This window comes from Podarcis muralis, chromosome 9, assembly GCF_964188315.1.
Source record: "Podarcis muralis chromosome 9, rPodMur119.hap1.1, whole genome shotgun sequence".
NCBI classification, from domain to species: domain Eukaryota; kingdom Metazoa; phylum Chordata; class Lepidosauria; order Squamata; family Lacertidae; genus Podarcis; species Podarcis muralis.
In genome coordinates, this window is record NC_135663.1 from 76,994,762 (window position 1) to 77,016,470 (window position 21,709).

The following is a 21,709-nucleotide window of genomic DNA, read 5'->3' on the forward strand; positions in this document are numbered from 1 at the left end:
ATGGGAATTGTAGTCCCAAAACATTTCGAGGGCCGAGTTTGAGGAAGCCTGCAATAAGTTGTCCAGCTGCTCCCCCCCCCCCTTTTATAGGGATGGTCTTGGTCCAACTGGTTCCTCCTGCTCTGGGTCAGGGGCGCTATGGGGTGGGAGGTGGGGCAGCCAGGTAGAAGGCACACGACACAGGCAGCTTGGGGAACTGTGGTTTTAATGTAAATTTGTTTGCCTTTTTAAATATAATTGCCTGTTAGGGTATTTTTAAATGCTGGTTTTAATGCATAATCGCGAACCGGAAGTCTCCGCGGTAACCTCTTTAGCCCGCATCCCCTTGGACTGCCAATAGCCGCCGCCACGTAATTCCGGTCAACCTCTCTCTTTGCCGCATTCCTCCTCCACCATGAAGTCGCGCGGGTAGAGCGGCCCACGCTCCTCAGACTCGTCGCGTCAAGGAGGAAAAAGAAGCGTCGGCCGCTCTAGCCCGCGCGGCGGCTCCCTTCTGCGCATAGGACGGCAGAGTGCGCATGCGCAGGGTGCCGTTTGCGTCGCCGCCGCCTCCGCTCTGTCGCTGCAGCCGCCGCCGCCGCTAAGGGGAGAACGAGCGGGACCAGGAGAGTCGGAGGAGCCGCGGGACAACGGTGAGGAACGGAGGGGCGGGTGGTGGTGGTGAAAGGAGCCCCAGAAGCGACGGGAGAGGAAGGCCTCAGGCCCCGCTGCGTCGGGCCTTGTCGGGTCGGGCCGAGCCTTTGCGGTCTGTGCGGAGGGGGAGGGGCTTCGAGTAAACCACGCCCCTCGGGCCTCGCCATCATTCTCCCCTCGTCCCGACCACCTCTGGCGGTGGGCGAGCGGCTCTCTTGGCTCTAGGCCGCGCGGTCTCGCGGTACCAGGGGGAAGTCTCGCGGGACTTGGGCGTGGCTCTGCGGCTCCGCTTCGGGAAGCGGCTGGAACGCAGGAAGCCCAGGCCGCTGCCGTGCCCCGAGTTCCCTGGAGGCAAGACTCCGGCCCCGTGGCCCTGCACTGACTGGCTGGCGGCTGTCCAGGGTTTCGGGCAGGGAGATGGCCAGCCCTACCTGGAGATGCTGCCAGGGATCGAACCCGGGACCTTCTGTATGCGAAGCAGATGTTCGGCTGCTGAGCTGCGGCCCTTCCCAAGTAGGAACAGGGACAGCTTCTTTTGCGAGGGCCCTTCCCTTAAAAATAAGGCTCCAGTCCTCAAGGATCTGAGGAAGGGGCCGATTTAAACGAGAGTGCAGGAAGCGGCTTTATTCCGAGTCAGACTGTTGGATCTATCTGGCTCAGTATTGTCATGGCTGTCAACTTTCAGATTTGAAAATAAGGGATCAGCAGCCTCGAAAATGGGGATCAGCAGCCTCACCTGTCCCGGGGAGAGGCTACGGTATAGCTAACAATCCGGGATAGCATTGGGAAACGGCACTGGAATAAGGGGATTTCCCGCAAAAAAGGGAAGGTTGGCAGCTATGAGTATTGTCTGCACCGACTGGTATCAGCAGCTCTCCAGGGTTTCAGGCAAGGAACTCCCCCAGCCCCACCAGGGGTCTGAACTTGGGGCCTTGTGCACACAAAGCAGATGCTCTATCACTGCCTGTTACAGCCTTCCTCTCCTTCCTCCTGGGTTTATTCCCATCTCCCTTCATTCTTTAGCTAGCATGGCCAGTGGACAAGGAGGAGGAGGAGGATGACTGATGGGCGTTGTAGACCAGGAATATCTGGAGGACAGCCAAATGCCTTATCCTGCTCCTACCTGCCTCTCAGAAACTTGAGCTACTTGTCACTGTGGGATGGGGTGTATTAAATCTGATGTGCTTTTAGTAATAACCCAGTAATCAAAATTGTGAGAGCGGCGAAGGGAGAAGAGGGTTTTTTCATGGACTGGCTGTCACTGGAGCCCTCCCCCATCCCTTAATTTGAGCACCAGCTTAGCACAAAAAATTCTCAAGTTTCAATACCCCTTCTCAAAAACAAGGAGTGGGATTTTTTAAATAAAAATACAACCATTTAAATATAGTCCTTTAAAAAGGTGGTGATTAACTAATCTGGGAGTTGTGGTCATCGGGGTCATTGGTGGTAGGGCATATCCATTGCCCTTTGATAAATGCAATTTTAGGGGTGTTTTTAAATTCTATTGCAGTCATATCTCGGGCTGAAATAGCTTCGGGTTTCGCGTTTTCGGGTTGCGCTCTGTGGCGACCCAAAAGTAACGGAAGGTGTTACTTCCGGGTTTCGCTGCATGCGCAGACGCTCAAAATGAAGTCATGCGCAGAAGCAGCGAATCACGGCACACGCAGACGCGGGTTGTGTTCGCTTCAGGATGCGAACGGGCTCCAGAACGGATCCCATTCACATTCAGAGGTACCACTGTACTTTTGCTAGATTTTTATCCCACCTCAGACAACTATTGCCTTCTATGGTGACTCACATCAATTAAGAGAGAGGCTGAGAAAGAGGCAGGCCATTCTTCCCATCAGACTTAAAACGAGAAAGACTGGCCGTGCAAGAGAAAGGGAGTAGTTCTTCAAGGCCAGTATATTAATGTGAACTACAGTCAGTAACTTTTTAGTCAACGGCAACCAGGAAAATAGTTTATAATTTTTAAAATATTTTATCAAGTACATATAGATAAAGAGGGAGAATTCATTTCTAAGTGCTAGAAATTGCAAGTATCTAATGAAGTTGATGGTAGAGTTTGGGGAAAGAATGGAAGTATTTTTGTGTGTGTGGATGTAGTGCTGCTGTTTTTTTCTTGTGAATCATTGCCACCAGCTCTGGTGACATTTAAAAGCCAAGTTCATGGGAGAGAGGTTGACTGTTGCTTGTCCTGGCTAAAAATCGGCCTGTGTGTTTAGATGCAGCATACCTGATGACTAGATGCAGGAGACAAGCAGTGAATGGCCATCCTCATCCTCATGCCCTCCTGATGAACTTTTTGGAGGCTGCTGCAGCTGATAGAATGTTGATATGTCAATCTTACCTGGCATGGCCGTTTTCCTTTAAAAGATAAAAAAGAGTTGGCTCACAGAGCTGTCTGTTATTGGGGCACTCCATCCACTGAGGTGTTCTGTGAAATTCAAGCACATGCATACTTTGGTATGAAGGGATACATATACTTGGGTTTCACATAGCACTTCTGTAAATGGAATGGAAAATGATCACCTCTGAACTATGTAGAGAACAGTGTTATTGCCATTGCAAACTTTAGAAATGCATGCAGGAGATAAGTTTTAATTTGTGAATACCCCTCGCACCCCAAATGCTTCAATTTTGAACCCATCTCACCCAAATAAAAGTTTATTCCTGCACATGAAAACATGTGAAACAGGAATGCTTGAGGCTGCTAGTGAAGAAAGGAAAGGCTAGATAGACACCAAGAACTAGACCAGAATGGTTTTATTGTATATTTCAAGATAGAAGAATATTTATTCTACTTACACTCCTCCCTTCATACTAAACATGCCAACAGATAAGCACAATCAAACTTCAGAATGGGCAGGTACACAGGAAGGAACCCCTCCTGCAAAAATGCTCCTTTTTGTCATAATTTCCAGTGTGCTCTCGCCATCCTCATGCTCAACCTGCATTCCTAGAAAAAAATATGCAGCAGAATCCAAAAAAGGGGGCACGCCAGCAAAAATATTATTATGAGAAGAAATGAAAGCTAAAGCAAGAAAAGTATTGCTATACGGTACTGCTAGAGCCATTTCACTTTTGAGAAGCAACATCACCAAGAAAGGGAAATAGGAAGGTGTTTTTTCCAGCCCTTATTTAATAAAAAGTTTAAATCATAGGTGATAGCAGTAAAAGTAAAAGTAAAAGATCACAAAGGAAATATTCTAGGTCGCCTAAAAGCGCAGCAAGCTTTCTTAAATACCCCTTGCATCCATTTTCTTAATTTTGAGCTAGATTCAGCAGAATGCGGTGGCCTGACTGCTGATGGAGAGCCTCTGGCCGAGAACATGAGACACAATTGTTTAAACAGCTGCACTAGCTGACAATTTACTACTGAGCCAGGTTCAAGGTTCTTGTATTCATTTACAAAGCCCTGAACAGCTTAGGTCCAGGGTACCTCAGGTCTGATTATAGCCCAGCTCAATTTGCAGGATCATCTTTCCTTGGTCTTTCCCCAAGTTGGCAAAGCTTGTTTGACAACAGTGAGAAACCAAGCTTTTAGCGTCACCTGCCCCATCCTGTGGAACACCCTACCAATAAGAAATTTAGTGGGTGTCTTCTATGCCAACTTTTAAATGTCTGCTGAAAACTTTATTATTCCGTCAGGTCTATGCAGGCAATTAAGAGTACATCTCCCACAATGGTTTGTTGATACTTGCTTTTAACCTTTTTTTTTACTTGTTTTTATTTTTTGTGCTTTTATTGTATGGCTTTTATCGTTTAATGTTGTAAACTGCTTTGATATGTTTTGTAAATTAGCAGTATATAATTTTTTTATTATTTTTTATTTTTATTTTTATTATTTTTTATTTTTAATAGGGACGCGGGTGGCGCTGTGGGTAAAACCTCAGCGCCTAGGACTTGCCGATAGCATGGTCGGTGGTTCGCATCCCCGCGGCGGGGTGAGCTCCCGTCTTTCGGTCCCAGCTCCTGCCCACCTAGCAGTTCGAAAGCACCCTTAAGTGCAAGTAGATAAATAGGTACCGCTTTATAGCGGGAAGGTAAACGGCGTTTCCGTGTGCGGCGCTGGTGTTGGCTCGCTAGTGCAGCTTCGTCACGGTGGCCACGTGACCCGGAAGTGTCTCCGGACAGCGCTGGCTCCCGGCCTCTTAAGTGAGATGAGCGCACAACCCTAGAGTCGGACACGACTGGTCTGTACGGGCAGGGGTACCTTTACCTTTTAATTTTTTTATAAATAATCTTACTGAGAAACATTTTATTTTTTGAATGTAGAAACATCTATAAAATAGCCATGGCAATCATTTAAATTAAAGCAGATTGATTTTCCACTCATTATTAAAGGTTCACCTTTATTAAACAAAAATAGCCAGTAGAGGGAAAGGACACAAGTTGATGGGAAGGCTCAAAGCATTAAGTGAAGTTGCCCAAGGAACATTCAAAATTTTGCTAAATTCTATAGCCAACATTCTGTTCTCTTGGGCTGCTAATGCACATACATAGGAACTCCAGACATTAGATTTCTAAGTTACCGTATTTTCCGCCCTATAGGACGCACTTTTTCCCCTCCAAAAATGAAGGGGAAACGTGTGTGCGTCCTATGGGGCGAATGCAGGCTTTTGCTGTAGCCTGGAGAGCGAGAGGCGTCGGTGCGCAACGACCCCTCTCGCTCTCCAGGCTTCAGGAAGCTATCCGCAAGCCTCACGCGTCCGGCGGGAGGTCCCGCCGGGCGCGTAAGGCTTGCAGGCGGCAGCCTGCAGCCCGAAGCAGGGGGCGAGCTGCGGAGCCCGCCCCCTGCTTCGGGCAGATGTCGGCAAGCCTCGCCTGCAAGGCTTGGGGTGGCAGCCTGCATCCCGAAGCAGGGGGCGAGCTGCGGAGCCCCCCCCCCGCTTCGGGCAGATGTCCGCAAGCCTCGCACGCCCGGTGGGAGGTCCTGCTGGGCGCGCAAGGCTTGGGGCGGCAGCCTGTTCTGGGGTCGGGGAAGCTTGGGCTTCCCCCGCGCCTGCCCCGTGCCTGGGGGGGAAATAATTTTTTTCTCTTTATTTCCCCCCCCAAAAAAACTAGGTGCGTCCTATGGGGCAGTGCGTCTTATGGGGCGAAAAATACAGTATATTGATAACTAAAGAACCGCCCTTTGTCAGAGGCATGATAGAGCCTAAGTTAAATATATAACCTATATATGTGTAATTTATGAATGTATGTATGTGTACTGAAAATCAATAAAAATTTAATTTACAAAAAAAAGAAAAGAAAAAAAGAACCGCCCTTTGTGACCAGCATATCCTTGTTGATTGGGAAATGAACTTTTTTTGCCATGTGTTCCAATTCAGGCATCTATTTAATATTTGCTCAAGCGTTTATTTTCTGGTAACTTCGTAGAGATGACATAATGCTAGATAGTGTGGAAAGTGAAACAAGTGCTGTGTTTAAAAGAGACAACTTATTTCACACCCTTTAATAAGTAGAATCTATCTAGAATTTACACTTGCATTTCATCTTGTTTAGCAAAACACAAAATTGCAGGTTAGGAAGAATTTGAAACTCAATAATTTACAGTTGTCAAACATAGAGATGAGAAGGCCTAGAAAAAAATAGAAAAATTGGGGGGGGGAATGTTGAGAAATGTGCATGGACTGCAGGGCTGTAAATGAACAATCATTTTGTACCTCTTGAACTGTTGGGAAAGGTGGGGTATACATTTGTTCAATCTGTCAATATGCTGTAAATAATCCTGAGAAAATAGCTGGGATAAAAATACTTTAAATCCAGTTTATTTTATTTCATGAGGCTTGGCAGTATCAGTCTGCAATTGCAGGGTTCGTAAGAAATGCTCTCAGAAGCTGGTAGAGGCAGTAACAAAACTGATCTAACCTGCAGTCCTAAAAGCTCTTTGCATAAGCATAACTTCTTAAATAGGATTGCTGGTGAGAAATGAATTCCAAAGTGGTAGCCCCTTTGCACTGCTCATCTTACAACAATCAGATTGAAAGTATGCCTCTCTTACTGACCTTTCCCATGTATACTTTATGGCTTTTCTAAATGGATTGGGGGTAAATAGGTAGTATTCCTTTAACTAGATAGCTCTTGGTGAAGCTGTTGATTATGTCACAAAGGCCCTTTTAGTGCCACTGAAATGACCATTCCTGTGTCATAGCACACCGGCCTGGTTCTCTTATAGGTATTTTTAAAACATGATGTTTAAGATACAGCAAGATTTGGGAGGCTTGTAATAGGTGGTGAAATGTTGTGGGCCAAGATTGCTGAAGATTGCCGGGATGAGCTTGTTTTGCTGGAGAGGTTGTTCTGGTGTTCATACAGGTGCCTTCCTTGTATGTCTAGATGCATCACTGTAAGCGCTACCGCTCCCCAGAGCAGGAGCCCTACATGAGCCACAGGTGGAAGAGGAGGCGGTCCTGCAGCAGGGAGCAACATGATGGAAGAACACGATACCCAGTTCGCCGGGATCTGTCAAGGAGGTCACGGTCTAGAAGGTGAGCAAGAGATTATCTTGGAACAAGCAGTCATACCCACATGGTGAATGCTTGCTTTGGTACTAAATGATCCTTCTAAATTGGAATTGTAGATGTCCAGATCCCTTCTAGTCCTGTGTAGCTACCCCTGCAGCTACCACAAGACTCTCTTTGTGCCCTGCAGTGAAATGACAGAAAGCAGTGTCTAGTGCAGGTTTATAATAATAATAATAATAAAATTTTATTTATACCCCGCCCTTCCCGGGTCAAAAAACCAGGCTCAGGGTGGCTAACAACAAATTTAAAACACTTAATTGATGCAACAAAAAACCAGCATAAAACATGAATAACAATAAATTCAGTATTCAAAAATCAATTTAGGGGGAAAATCCATCCACACAGGTTACACACAGCACTGCACTGGGGTTGCTGCACAGATTTCTGTCTGTCCCCCCCACTCCCATTTCCTAATCACAGGTTTTTATTTGTCACACAGCCATGACAGAATGCCCTACCAGAGAAGATACAGAGACAGAGATGACAGTGATGTCTACAGGTTTGAAGAGCGGAGCTCATCTTTTGGAGAAGACTATTACGCTGCACGCCGTTCACGGCACCACCGGAGATCTCGAGACAGAGAGCGCCACCGGACAAGGAAGCACCAGCATCACTGCCGAAAACGCAGGACCAGGTCTTGTAGCAGTACCTCCTCGGTGAGTATCATCCAAAATGAGATCAGGATTGGTCAGGGCCTAACTAACTTGTAGCTTTTTTCCAGCTTTGAATCATACTGGGTGAGTACTTCTAATCCCCTGTCTTTCTCCTCTATGCAGAGTTAAGTTTTTCTTCTGCTTGTGCGATTATTGGTTATATTAGCTGTTCTTAGTCTTGACTGTGAATAATTTTAGCGTCTGAGACTCGTGTGTGTTTCTCAGGATGCATTGGGAGGGGGAGAAGCCAAATACAGTGGTGCCTCGCAAGACGAAAAACTCGCTAGACGAAAGGGTTTTCCGTTTTTTGAGTCGTTCCACAAGACGAATTTCCCTATGGGCTTGCTTCGCAAGACGAAACTTCTTGCGAGTTTGTTTCCTTTTTCTTAAAGCCGCTAAGCCGTTAATAGTCGCTAAGCCGCTAATAGCTGCTAAGCTGCTTAATAGCCGTGCATCGCAAGACGAAACAACCGCAAGACGAAGAGACTCACGGAACGGATTAATTTCGTCTTGCGAGGCACCACTGTATGGCATCAGTGACAATGTGGGGGTGAGGGGGGACGTTTGTGCACATGGCTCAGAATGGCCATGCCACACCCTTCGTTTTGCACACATGACCCTCTGCTCTCGGCTTTCCCATCCTGTGTTGCTCAGCGGTTGTGTTCAGGGGCACAGAGCAGCCTTGCCTTTGCAGCTGCAGCAGGGCATTTCTGCCGGCACCCTCTCCTTCCTAGGGCCAGGTCAAGCTGTCTCAGACTAATTTCTCAGGACTTTTAAGCTCACAGACCTTCCTCTCCTCTCTAAGACCCTTCATGGGTGAACAGTTCTGGTATAAGATGGTGCCTTCCTCACACGGTAGCGAGTCTGCACACCTTGTGTCGCTGCAGCCCACAAGTTGTATATGGCAGCCCGAGAGAGGCTGAATGCACTCCCAAGAGAAGGAACATGAAGAGTACTAGACAGGTCTCCATATATGGCTGGTGGACTGCATCTGACTTGTTGGATTGCAGATTGTACTGGCTTCAGGTGGGGGGAGGGTTTTTTTTTTTGGATTGCTGCACATATGCATATCATCTTCCTTTGTTAATATAATTTTTTTGTTAGAATTTCCAAGCAGCTCACAGACCTTGCCCATTCACTCACCCAAACCACAAAGAAAAAAGTGGAAAGAAACCCAAAAGGAATGAGTCTTGAAGCACACACCCAGTTTTGCTTTCTTGAGTCACAGACCTGTCAATGCTCTAATCAATGTGCAGTTTTATGCACATTGATGTAATATGAGTTCTGTTGTTGGTCTGGAACACACTACAATCTCTTCTATTCCTCTGTTTTTCAGTTAAACTTGCATATGTTGTAAAGCTGAGGTTAATCTCATTTAACCCCACTCTTTCCCCCCTCATTCCTGTTCTTGGAATTTATCCCAAAGTTATTTTTGTACAGTGCTAAGGGTATGGATTTTGGTTGGTGTGGCTTAAACTGTTTCAACATTGTACACCTTGTTTTAGGGTCTTGTCTCAACTTCTCTCAATTTCAGACAGTCTCTTTTAGGATTTGTATGTGGTTTGTTCTACAGTGGAAGGGAATGGGAGATGAAAGGAAGTGCAGGCCTGGAGTCTGTAACCTATTTTTGCAACTCAGCCTTGGGAGACTGCAATTCATTGCATTTTGAAAGGTTAAAAGTGGAGTGGGGGGGGGAGGATCAGGGATTGGAATAATTCTTCACGGTAGTGGAACCCTTCAGGTTACTTGACTGTTCTCCCCCACCTTCAGTAGAAGTGAATAGCAATGCCAGCGTGATTTTCATCCCCTCCTTCTCTTTGAGAAAGCAAGATGTTTTCCTGGGGCCGGGGGGCGGGGGTCTAGTTGGATTTTGATGCTTCGCACAATGCTTGTCAGCAGCACAAGACATACTTGATTCTGAATCAGGACACAGCCGCTGCTTCTAGAGTTCTTCTAGGCTTGATTCCAGCTCAGAAGTGAAAGCAAACCAATCTGGCACAGGTCAGACTTGCAAGCACATAGAAGGTTCAGATCTGTAGTGGTTTCTTTCAGGCAGCGACATCCAAATCCGATCATGCTGGAATCAGAGGGGCTTTACAGAAAGTGGCAGGCAGGGAGAGAGGCTTCATGGGAGGAAGAGGAGGAGGCGGCCTGGGGTGGGGAAGGGAGCTGCTTAGACTTCTGCTGACCCAACTGCCTTTGGGCTGCCCGTCGTCCCAGATGCTGGTGGAGAAGCTACTGTCCTTGAGTCCTCCTCTCTGCGCTGCTTGCTGTGTCTTTCCCTGGTGGTTAAGAAGGGATGGTAATTCTCTGTGGGAGGAGGGTGCCCAGGGGCTGGAGCATCCCAGCCGCTGCTCCCCACACGAGGACCGCGTGGTTCTGCTGCTGCTGCGAGGCTCCTGCGCCTGCCTGCCTGCCTTCCATAGCTAATCAGAGTTTCTTTACATACCTGTAGCTGTTTTTTAAACTTTTGTTTTGAAGTCGGTTTGTTGTCTTGACGTGTCCCTTGCAATATCCCTATCGTTATATATGCTGTGTGCCTTATGAAATGCTGGGATCTGGAAAATCCAACCACCGACGCATCGTCGTCTCTCCGCCTCTGAATGACAACTCAATCTGCCAATCGGAACTGCCCGCTGTGTGCGATTGGTCGGATGGCGTTTCGGGGGGCGGTGTGTGCAGAGAAGCCAACAGAGCAATAAGCGCAGCAGGAGCGTGGAAGATGACAAAGAAGGTCACCTGGTGTGCAGGATCGGCGATTGGCTCCATGAGCGATGTACAGCCACCTTTCGTAAAACTTTACCTCTCTACTTTCTATCCCCATGTTAGACGAGATCGCTCTCAGTGTACGGGAGGGGTCTCTAGTGTTTATTGCTTATAAATGGACTGAACAGTAAATACTTGAAACAGGAAGTAGACAATTGTGTGTTAAAGAGTGTAGCAGTGAGAGCCTTTCTTGAGACTTGAATGCTGTGAAATTGCAGGACCTCACACATTCATTAAATATCCAGGGCTCACATCTGCTTTTGTTTTCTCTCCTAGATGAAATTGTGGGGAGCCTGGGCGAAGGCACATTTGGCAAAGTTGTGGAGTGTGTGGACCATGCCAGGTAAGCTATCCGGTACCTGGTGCTCTTATGTCAAGGAATATTGGGATTTATTGGTTTTGTTTGAGGCTAAAAGAGGATTGTGGTCCCAAGCTCCAGAACTTGAGAGAAGTAGGTGTGGGGTAGATAGTAGTTAATGAGCCCTTTCCAGATAAGAATTGTGGGTAGTGAACCTATTTAAATTAATGAACATGACAAAATTAGGTTCATAAATTTCAGTGGCTCTACTGTGAATAAAACTTAGTTGAATTACCACCTCGTGGGGGTAGAGAATATCTGGGTTGGTGCCCACTCCCCTTGTGCATTGTTTCTGCACTGCTTTTAATTCCTGCCTAATGGTTATCCTAATTAAAACAACAAAGAACCAAAGACCAACATTAAAACAGCGGATCAGCAGAATATGTTATAAACAAGTTAAACCCTAGACAAGCAAGACAATAACCCAAACAGTATGTAAAAGTTCCGAGCAAAAAAGTTTTTTCCTTGACCTGTCTTGTGGCACGTCAGTGGCTGCAAGTGGCATTCGGACCTGGACAATAATCCATTCTCATTCCATCTGCAAGTGCTTCTCTGCCATGAAAAGAGTGTGCCTGGGTTGGTATGAAATATGTTCCCTGGCTCACTTAAGCTCTATAGGCTTGGCTGTACCAGATGTGACCCTATTGGATTGGATCCAGACTGAGTTAATTGAACTGAAAGCCCAATGAAATCAGTAGAACTGATGGCCAACTTGTTTCATTGATTTTAGTGGGAACTGAGTTCAGCTCACTTAGTCTGGATCCAACCCATGAGTAATGAGCAGGAGAGAAAGTTAAAGCCTGGGTTCTTCTTTCAAATTGTAGTCACATCCAGGACCTTTACTAGAGAATACAATGATGAATGCTTTACTACTTTTTTCTTTCTTTAATCTTTGGCTCCATGGGGAGCAATTGCAGAGAAGGGGCTGAAGTTGATTCCTCTCCCTTCAGGATTTTTGTGTGTGACCAAGAATTAGGCTTGAATTCAGTTGCAGAGATCTCTGCTGTTGTTCCTTGTGTCTCATTACTCCATCCCCCCCCTTTCTCCCCTTCTGTAGAGGCAAGTCTCTGGTAGCTCTGAAAATTATTCGAAATGTTGGCAAATACCGTGAAGCAGCCAGACTAGAAATTAACGTCCTAAAGAAAATTAAAGAAAAAGACAAAGAAAATAAACAGTAAGTTTTGCCATTGGGATTGGGTTGAGGTTGGCTACTCCTTTCCTAAAGGAAGGGTCCAGGGGTGAACTCTGGTCAGTCTGCTCAATGTGGTAGAACATGAAAGCAACTGCAGTGGAAGCAGAGGATCACCACCTTCCCTCTCCCTTCAGGAATAGTTGGCAACTAGAACTGGTTAGTGCAGTTCTGTTAATTGCTTTGAAATATAGATATTTAACTGCCTGGGTTAGGGCTTGGTGCTTATGCATCGGGGGGGGGGGGGGAGCGGGAAGTCACAGGATGAAAATTCAGTTTTGGAGGAACGTACGTAGTCATTGTCTAGTCCAACCCCTGCTCAGCCCTGTTCAGGGAAGGCAGCCCTGTTCAGGGAAGTTTTTAATATGTGACATTTTAGTGTATTTTTCATCTTTGTTGGAAGCCGCCCAGAGTGGCTGGGGAAACCCAGCCAGATGGGCGGGGTGCAAATAATAAATTATTATTATTATTATTATTATTATTATGCTCAATGCAAGATCTGTAGTACAGGATGCAACTAGCTCATGCCTGACACATGCCCACCCAAGCGTCTGATTAGCATCTCCCACAAAGGAGAGCCCTCCACCTCTCAGGGCAGTCTGTTCCACTGCCTATGAGCTGTCGCTCTTAAGTGATTTCTTCTCATGTTCAGCCAAACCTCCTTCCCTGCAGTTTCCTCCCACTAGTTCTAATTTCGTCCCCTTGCTTGCTCTATCTTCTGCATGGCAGCCCTTTATATATTTGAAAATAGCTATCCTGTCTCCCCTTAAACGTCCCCAGCTTCTTCCACCATTCTTTGTAGGACAGGGCTGGGGAAGCCTTCAGTCCTCCCCATGTTGTTCAGTCCCATCAGCGCCCCGCCCCCTGCATGGCCAGTGGTCAGGGACGGTAAGGGTGGTGCTTCAATTTTAGCCAGGGGACCACAGCTTCCCCCCACACTCATAGGGCTTGGATTCAAGACCCCCTCAACATCCTGACTGCCCTCCTCTGGACAGGCTCTAATTTCTCATTAAAATATGCCTGGAACTGGAGACAGTATTCCAGGTGTGTAGCCTGACCAGTGCAGAATATATTGGAACTGTAGCCACGTGCAGGCATTCATCTGAACACATGTTAAGTGAAACTTGAGGACGGACCTCAGATTTCATCTTACTGGTTTCAGTCCAGTGTTCCAGAGCCTGGCAAGATACTTTTGAATCTCAATTCTGTTTGCTGGTGATGATAGCTGACCCTCCCAGCTTCATGCCATTGCAAATTTAATCAGCATTCCCTCTACATCTTCAAGTCATATTTAAATTTTTTGAACAGGATGGATCCCGTGCTGGCTTGTCGTAATCAGTGCATATTTTTTTAGACCCTCACAGACCAGCTTTTGGAATTTTGCCTGGTTTCAGCATTAGGCTGGCCACCTCTTTTGAAGATGGCAACAACATTTGCCCATTTCCAGTCTTCAGAAACTGGCCTGTTCTTTAAGAATTCTCAAAAGAATTATCGGCAAGCACCTTCAGGATGTGACCCTGGAGACTTGAATTCATTTGAAGTAGCTAAATGTTCTCTTATCTCCTTCCTTATCCTGAGCTGCTTGTGCCTCCTCCTATCATTTGTTCTAACATTCCCACTGCAGGAGAAGACTGATGCGGAACAGAAGCTGAGTAGTTCTACCTTAACTCTGTCACCTATTAACACCTCACTGTCTGCTCTCAAGCAGCAAATTTTCTTTTTCTTCTTGCTCTGAATGTAGCCAAAAAGCCCTTTTAAAAATGTTATTAGCATCCATTGTAGATCTCAGGCAATGCTGGGCTTTAGCCATGCTACTACATGCTACTGTATCACTTTCGTCATTGCTTATATTTCCAGTTCTCAAGCGAAGCGTGTCCTTTTAAAATCTCAGATAATGAGAAAGCTCCTTGTGCAGCCACACTGGCTTCTTTAAATGTCTCCCATTTTTCTTTCTCGTTGGAATCGTTTGCTGTTGTACCTTCAGTATTTCAGTTTTTTAAATGCCCCATGCCTCTTGGAGCCCCTCCCTCCTTTAGAATTTCTAGCCATGGATTTTAGAATTCCCACCCAATTTGTTTCTTTGATTTTTGAAATCTGCTACGCTCAATTTTTACATCCTTTGCCATCACAAATTCCAAGATGCTTTGGTCATCTTCTCCACAAGGTTCCTGCTGCTTTCACTCCATCAACCAGTTCTCCCTTGTGGGTTACGATAAAGTCCAGAATTATAATACCCTTGTTCCTTTCTTTGCCTTCTGAAAGACGATATTGTTGGCAGGGCATGGCAAGGATATATTGTACATTCCATTCTTAGCAGAGTTAGACTTCCAAGGGGTGCCAGAATAGATGGAATCCCCCATTATTGCTATTGTTCACTTATGTGACCATTTTGTAATGTGTTTAAAGAAACCATCACCCATATCTTCTGCTCAGCTGAGAGGTCTGTAGTATACTGCCACAACAATGTCATTTTTGTTTCTCTCTCTATCCTTACCCAGATGCTTTCAACAGGGCTTCCACTCTCAGACTCATGGATTTTCAAGCAGGTGCAAACATTAACATTCTCTGTTATACATCTGTTATGTACATCTTTATCCTCCTTTAAGAGAAGGAAGAATCCCCTGATACCTGTGTTCCCTGCACCCCCATTTCCCCCAGGCCTGCCACTCACACTGATGGGGCCGCTGGCTGTGCTGTTGTGTGTTGGGCCCTGCTGGGTGAGGGGTGGCCTGAGGATGGAATTTTAAAGGCAACTCCAAATGATTCTAGAACAGGATGAGACAGGCAATCATCTATGTGGCCCCCAAGTCTAGCCTCAGCGAGGGAAGGGAATGGGCAGTGTGACCTCCAGAGCCACAATTACAGCTACTGTGTGTTTTTTCTCTCCACTGGCCCAGCCTGTGTGTCCTGATGTCGGATTGGTTCAACTTCCATGGTCACATGTGCATTGCTTTTGAACTCCTGGGCAAGAACACATTTGAATTCTTGAAGGAGAATAACTTCCAGCCATACCCTCTCTCCCACATCCGACACATGGCCTACCAGCTGTGCCATGCCTTGAAGTGTAAGTATGGCATGTGCTCTGCTTGCTTGGGAAAGGGTGGGGGGAGCCTGTTCGAAAGTTTCTTCGCTTCCACCTTAATGCTGTTTCAGTATCTTGAAGTTGGGAAGGCAATATAAACTTGAAGGCAAAGTTTATATTGCCTTCCCACAACCTTTTATGAGCATTTATTTAAATCATTTATATACCCATATAAATCACTGGAACATTCGGGTCTGCAGAATCTTGATTCTATACTTCTATTTAGTCCTATTTAACATCTGTTGAGATAGGCTTTGCTTGAGAGCCAAAGTGTATAGCAGGAATGTAAGGCCTCTTAAAACCTCTTTTTTTCTCTCCCATTTTTCTGTAGTTCTTCATGACAACCAGCTAACTCACACTGACCTCAAACCTGAAAACATACTGTTTGTAAACTCAGAATTTGATACCTTGTACAACGAGAAAAAGGTGGGTTACACCTAAGAGCATAGAAGTTGCAGAATAGCCTGCCCTTTTTGAATGAAAGATAGGGAAGGAGTATTGGGAAGTGGGTGCAGCTGAGGGACTGATGGCAAGGATCACATTCAGCATCTCAGATCACCCAGAAATTGGAGAATGGGACGGGGTACACCCTCCAACTTCTGAAATCTGGGCTCCTTGGCACGCGGTGCATTGGCTTTTTTGAACGTACACCACCAAGTCTGTAGACTTACAGTTCCTTCGTTTTTGAAAGGAAAGGCCCACTGAAGGCTGTAGGGCCTTCTGTCTGGAACTCTCCACCTTTTCAAAAGCAGCTCAGTAACCATGGGTGTGTCTTCTGCATTACAGAGCTGCGAGGAAAAGTCTATCAGAAACACGTGCATCCGTGTAGCGGACTTTGGGAGTGCCACGTTTGATCATGAGCATCACACCACTATTGTGGCCACTCGGCATTATCGCCCACCAGAAGTGATCTTGGGTGAGTTGGCATTAACTACTATAGCACTTGGGAGTCGAGTGTAGCAGTTCAAAAAACGGTGGGTGAGTGCTCAGTTTGCAAAATGGGTTGCTTTGCATAAGCAAGAAGAGGAACCTACATGTCAGAGGGGCTTGTGGGGAGGAGTATGCCTGAAATGAAAAGGAGGGAAGCAATTGGGCATCAAGGTTCAAAAGGGGGCAACATATTTCAAAGCAAATAGTTTCGTTTTAGCTTGCTTGGGTGAGCTAGCCCTGTAAGGGGGGGTATCTGTACCTTCACTACAGCAGTCTGCACACTCTTCATGGCCTGCAGATGAACTGGAGACTCTAGTATGCTGCCTCTGATTAAGGAACTCAAGTCTCTACTTATTCTCCCAAATGAGGGTCTCTCCATGAGACCCATTCAAGAGGGCAAGTGATAACTTCATCACATTTAAATACAGTGGTGCCCCGCAAGACGAATGCCTCGCAAGACGGAAAACCCGCTAGACGAAAGGGTTTTCCGTTTGCGATGCGCTTCGCAAGACAAATTTCCCTATGGGCTTGCTTCGCAAGACGAAAATGTCTTGCGAGTCTCGCCATTTCCCCCCCGCTTCCCCCCCTTTTCCTAAGCCGCTAAGCCGTTAATAGCCTTTTAGCAGCTCTGCCGCTAAGCCTTTAATAGCCGCTAAACCGCTAATAGCGCTAATCCGCTTAGCTGCTAATGGGCTTGCTTCGCAAGACGAAAAAACCGCTAGACAAAGAGAATCGCGGAACGGATTCTTTTCATCTTGCGAGGCACCACTGTAATCTTGATGAGTGGGGAGTAAACTTGAAGGGGTTAAGAGGCAAGTGCTAGTTTAGATGTTGCTAATCCCCACTTCAGTATCACTATAAATTAACCCATGGCCTCTTGGGTAAGAGCTTGCATCACTTTCACCCCTAAGTGATTTTGCACAAAAGCAGTCCCTTTTATCAACTACAGAAATGGGAGGGCACGTAACAACAAAAATGGTAACTTAAAGATCATTTTGATTTAACCATGATGACATTTGATGGGTGGAGGGAATGTAGTCCTCCTCAGTCCTTTTTAAACCCACTGACATTCTCACAAAGTGGCCAAAGAAAATATTTTGGGGGGTGTATTTTTTTTATTTATTTATTTATTTATTTATTTATTTATTTATTTATTTATTTCAACAATTGCATTCACCCTTTAGTCACACTTGCTGTTACTGAACAGTAGGGGGCACAGTCCCCAAGATGTGCAAAGGGCATATCTACACAGTCTGCATACAATGCAGGAGTATGGCTGTGCCCTGTAGCCTTGCGCAGAGACCGCATGCCACCTCCTGAACATGCAGGCTGACCCGCATTCCCCTCTTCCGCTGCACATGCACATCAGCATGTGAATTCCAACCCACTGTCAGTTTGCAGTTCTTTCCAAACTCTGTTGTGGCTCATCTTGTGTAAGACAGAGCAGCAGCTCCTTTCTTTTATGGAGCTGAAGGATGGCATCATTGCTCGTCCAACCTTTTTCCGCTAATGGGCAGGAAGGGGGAGATTGCATAAGGAGGAATGTGCTACCATCTACTTTCACTGAGCTCAGCAGATATCCCAATTGCAGTGGGTTTTTTCCTGGTGGTTTTTTCCCTTTGATAGATTCCCTCAGCCCCCCTTTAAAGGGCAAACTACTGAAAGGTTTTCCTTGGCTGCTGAGCAGAAAAGCCCTACTTAGCAACTGAAGAACAAAATGGCAGCATTTGGGTACAGAGTAGAATGGCAGTCTTCATTCTGTATTCTCCTTTGCAGAGCTGGGTTGGTCACAGCCGTGTGATGTCTGGAGCATCGGCTGCATCCTCTTCGAGTACTACCGTGGATTCACACTCTTTCAGGTACAGGAATTGCTGTACTCCTTTTTGGACCAATTCAGCATAGTGGTTTGCTTTCTTCTGAATAACCTACTGCGTACTTCTTGGTACAATATAGTTTATTGGTTTTTGCTCGGTGGAAAGAGCTTTGCGGAGAGCAGAATAAAATTATTGAATCTTCCCCAAAAGCTGGCCTGGCTACACCAAGGGATAGAGATGGCCCCACATAGTCCAGTATTTGCTGAAAGGGAGGACGCCACCAGGATGCAGGCCCTATGGTGTTTTTTATAACAGCCAAGAGGTTTTACTTGAATGGCTACAGTTCCTTGCTCTGCCTGCCAGGTTTTTCTGCAGTTCGGCTCCTGCTCTGCAACCTAGAGATCTAGTTGTGCTCTTGAAGACATTAACCGGAATGTTTTCCCCTTCTGTTTAAGAGGTCTTTGCTTGTTCTTTTCCTTGTAAATTGCTGGAGAAATCACTATCACAAATACGCATTTTAGGCATGAGCGTGCTACTTACTTCAAAACCCCAAGGGTGGGGTTGTTGGAGAGACCAGTGGGCCTGGTCCCCTCTCCCAGTTTCCTGGAAATGCTGTCATACATTTCACTCCTTATGGAGTGACCATTTCCCAAGAGGTATATAAGATGAGCCCTCCTGAACCAGACCGAAGGCATGCCTAGTCCAGTATCCTGTCTCCCACACCAGCCAGCCAGATGCCTACGGAAGGGCTGTAGCTCATGATTTGCATGTGAAAAGTCCCAGGTTCCATCCCCAGCACCTCCAGGTAGGGATTGCAAAGATTCCTGCTTGAAGCCCCATACCTGCCCTGCTAAGTTCAGCATATATTTTTCTCTCTACAGACTCATGAGAATAGAGAGCATCTTGTGATGATGGAGAAGATCCTTGGCCCAATCCCACAGCATATGATCCGCAAAACACGGTAGGAATGCTTGGTTTTGACTGGTAAATAGGTGGTCCCCAAATTAGAGAGAGGCACTTTGGGTCATTGAGATTTGTTGATGATTTCATATGGACTCTCCTATGTTTTATGCTCTCAAAAAAATTACACGAGGCAGTAAGGCCTGTAGATGACATGTTTAGATGTGCAACTCAAGTGCTCTGTACAATTTTAGAGGCAGTCTATGAAGATGCCATTTCTTTTGCCTAACTCAGCCCAGTACATGTGTTCAATTTGAGCTTTCTCTCCTCACCCAGGAAACAAAAGTATTTTCACAAGGGAAGTCTGGTATGGGATGAGAACACCTCTGATGGGAGGTATGTCCAGGAAAACTGCAAACCATTGCAGGTAAGAACCACTTGATCTGCTCTGGTCAGAATGCATTAAGCAGTTCTTTATGCAAATACTTGTTTGTAACCGAGCACCTGAAAGCAAAATTACTCTCATCTGTGTTCATCCGCATTGCTTGCTTCTTAGCAAGGCCTTTGAAACAGGAAGCCAAGCCCATTAGAAACACCATCTTCTGAATGTACTGGACCTTTCTTTTATCTGCTTCCATCTTTTCTGCTTGTGGGGATGCAGAGTGGAATAATTATGTTCCACTCTCCCCATCCCATTTTTTCTGCACCACACCTTTCCACATACCAGGTAGGAGCTTTTCATGAGGACGACATTTCACTTTTGTGGCTGCAAGGGGAGTCTTGTCAACTGAGCTCCTGGTCTCATATTTTGTGGAAAGAGCTTTGTTTACTTTCCCCCAAAACTCTTAAGCCTTACCACTTTTTGATGCAGTTATAACCTGTGTAATTCTGCTTGTATTGATAAGTGAAGCAAAAAACATGCAAGCCAGCCCGTACTGTCTGTAAGCAGTTGTCCCACCCTAAAGAAGAGTTTTGTCTTCTGGGGGGGTTGCAGGATAGCTCTTCACAAGTCTACCACAGCACCCTGTTGGCTTGATAATGCTGGCCAGATTTTGTGAATGTGTGCTTGCATGGAGAAATTAGTCAACCCATCCCTAAAAGGAGCTACTAGTGGTGACTGGTGATATACTGTTTGTCCCTTTTTTGAGAAACCCCAAATGCTTTGACTTTCCTAAATTGTGTGTATTGATCAATTGGCAGGTGCTTCTTTGCACACCTGTTTCTCTTAGCCAAGATGGAGAGCCAAGGTATGTCTCCATAGCCAGAACCCCTTGGAACTGCATTAACAATGAAAGCTGAGCTTCTCTGGCATTGTGTGCTTCAGACAGCCATGATGCAGGTGCAGCCCTGCTGGTACAGGACTACACTGGGTAGTCTTAGGACTACTTGGGACACTTCCGTGTTGCCTGCTACTCTGCCACTACTAGTTTTACAGTAAAAGTCCTGGGAGAGCGACTTATTAAACTCCCTATTATTTAGACCTTACACCAAAATAATAGAGCTTGGCACTATTGTAATCACATAACTTGATTTCCTTTAATACTCCAGGGCAATACTAAACCAGTTGTCTCCATTTGTTGTTGTTTAGTTGTGTCCGACTCTTCATGACCCTATGCTCCGGTTCTCTCCATATCAGGTCTAATTCCTCCCCTGCTTATTCCTTTTTCTAGACATACATGCTGCACGATTCTGCTGAGCACATGCAGCTGTTCAGTCTGATGAGGCAAATGTTAGCGTTTGATCCTGCCCAGCGGATCACGTTTGGCGAAGCTCTGCTCCACCCGTTCTTCGCTGGCTTATCTGCAGAGGAAAGGCGGCTTAGTTGCCGAGATTCAAACCGGGACCTGAGCAGATGACAGATGGGGATCATGGAGATTCCTGCAGGATGTGTACATACTCCAAGACTGGCCTGACATTTATTGTGGAGACTCCAGAGACCCTTCTGTAGCAGTGTTCCTAAGGGTTGGTGCAATGTCAGGTGGACCCTGGGCCTGGGTGGGGGGGAGACAGCAACCCAAAAGCACAGATTTGTCTCATATATTTATATGTTGTAAAGTTCAAATAAAGTGTTTCATATTGTTTGATAATTTACTTGTATGACTGTGTCCAGCTATTTTTGCTCCCTGCCCTACTGAATTTTTCTGTTAACAATAAAATAGTGGTTTTATAGCTTGCCACCAATCTCTGCTGGGCGTTTACAAAGTAGTTTCTTCCTTCCTGTGCTATCAGCCATCTTTCCTTTGCAAGAAACCTGCATGAAGGAGGGAAAGAGGATGGAGGTTTGTTCCCCCCGCCCCCAATTGCTTCCTTCATATTGTGTGGGTAATGCAATCTTAGCTATTGCCTGCATTTTGTCACAGGTATGTGCTTGTTCAGTTCACTTCAAAGTTTTGGAGGAGCTTAAATTGGGCAGTTGTTTGGAAGGCTTTATGGCCTGAATTATGCCTGCAAAAAGGCATCTCAGGCCATCTAGCAGGCTAACCTGCCATTTTGGTAAATCAGAGATGGATATAGGGCAGATAAGTGGCTTGATCAATTCTAATAGTAAAGCTTTGGTCAGTGTAGATTCTCAGTGGTTGTAATAAACATCTGTTTTTCTCCTAGAGGTACAGGGTTCTCTTTTAAAATGTTTTGGCATGAATGGAAGGTTCTTGAAAGAGTGAATCTGCATTTTCCAGTATAACTGTAGTTGGGAGTTTTTAGGAAATAAAATTAGCGAAATCATTTAAATATTGAAGTGAATTCTATTTTTTCTCAAATACATTGAGATAATAATTATGCCTTTAAGTCAAAGTGATTAAGTCTTCTTGTGATTGTCTCTTGGACCCAAGATGGCTGCAGGAAAGTGTGAATG

At 45.8% G+C, this 21,709-nt stretch overlaps 1 protein-coding gene across 4 annotated transcripts; it reads left to right on the forward strand.

The window, feature by feature from the left end:
- The first annotated feature begins 484 nt into the window (after positions 1–484).
- On the forward strand, positions 485–21,040 carry CLK3 (CDC like kinase 3). 4 transcript variants are annotated; one of them, XM_077934460.1, is made up of 14 exons: positions 485–632; positions 6,976–7,127; positions 7,603–7,819; positions 10,499–10,592; positions 10,859–10,925; positions 11,998–12,114; positions 14,628–14,675; positions 15,027–15,193; positions 15,543–15,637; positions 15,998–16,127; positions 17,918–18,000; positions 18,837–18,916; positions 19,192–19,282; positions 20,526–21,040. In XM_077934460.1, the coding sequence occupies exons 2-14, from the start codon at positions 6,976–6,978 to the stop codon at positions 20,709–20,711; spliced, it is 1,527 nt and encodes a 508-aa protein (XP_077790586.1). In that variant the 5' UTR covers positions 485–632; the 3' UTR covers positions 20,712–21,040. The 4 variants fall into 4 exon arrangements, with proteins under 4 accessions (XP_077790586.1, XP_028600139.2, XP_028600141.2 ...); XM_028744306.2 differs by lacking the exon at positions 485–632 and adding an exon at positions 960–1,146; XM_028744308.2 differs by lacking the exons at positions 485–632; positions 14,628–14,675 and adding an exon at positions 968–1,146 and having other exon boundaries at positions 15,021–15,193.
- The last annotated feature ends 669 nt before the right edge of the window (positions 21,041–21,709 follow it).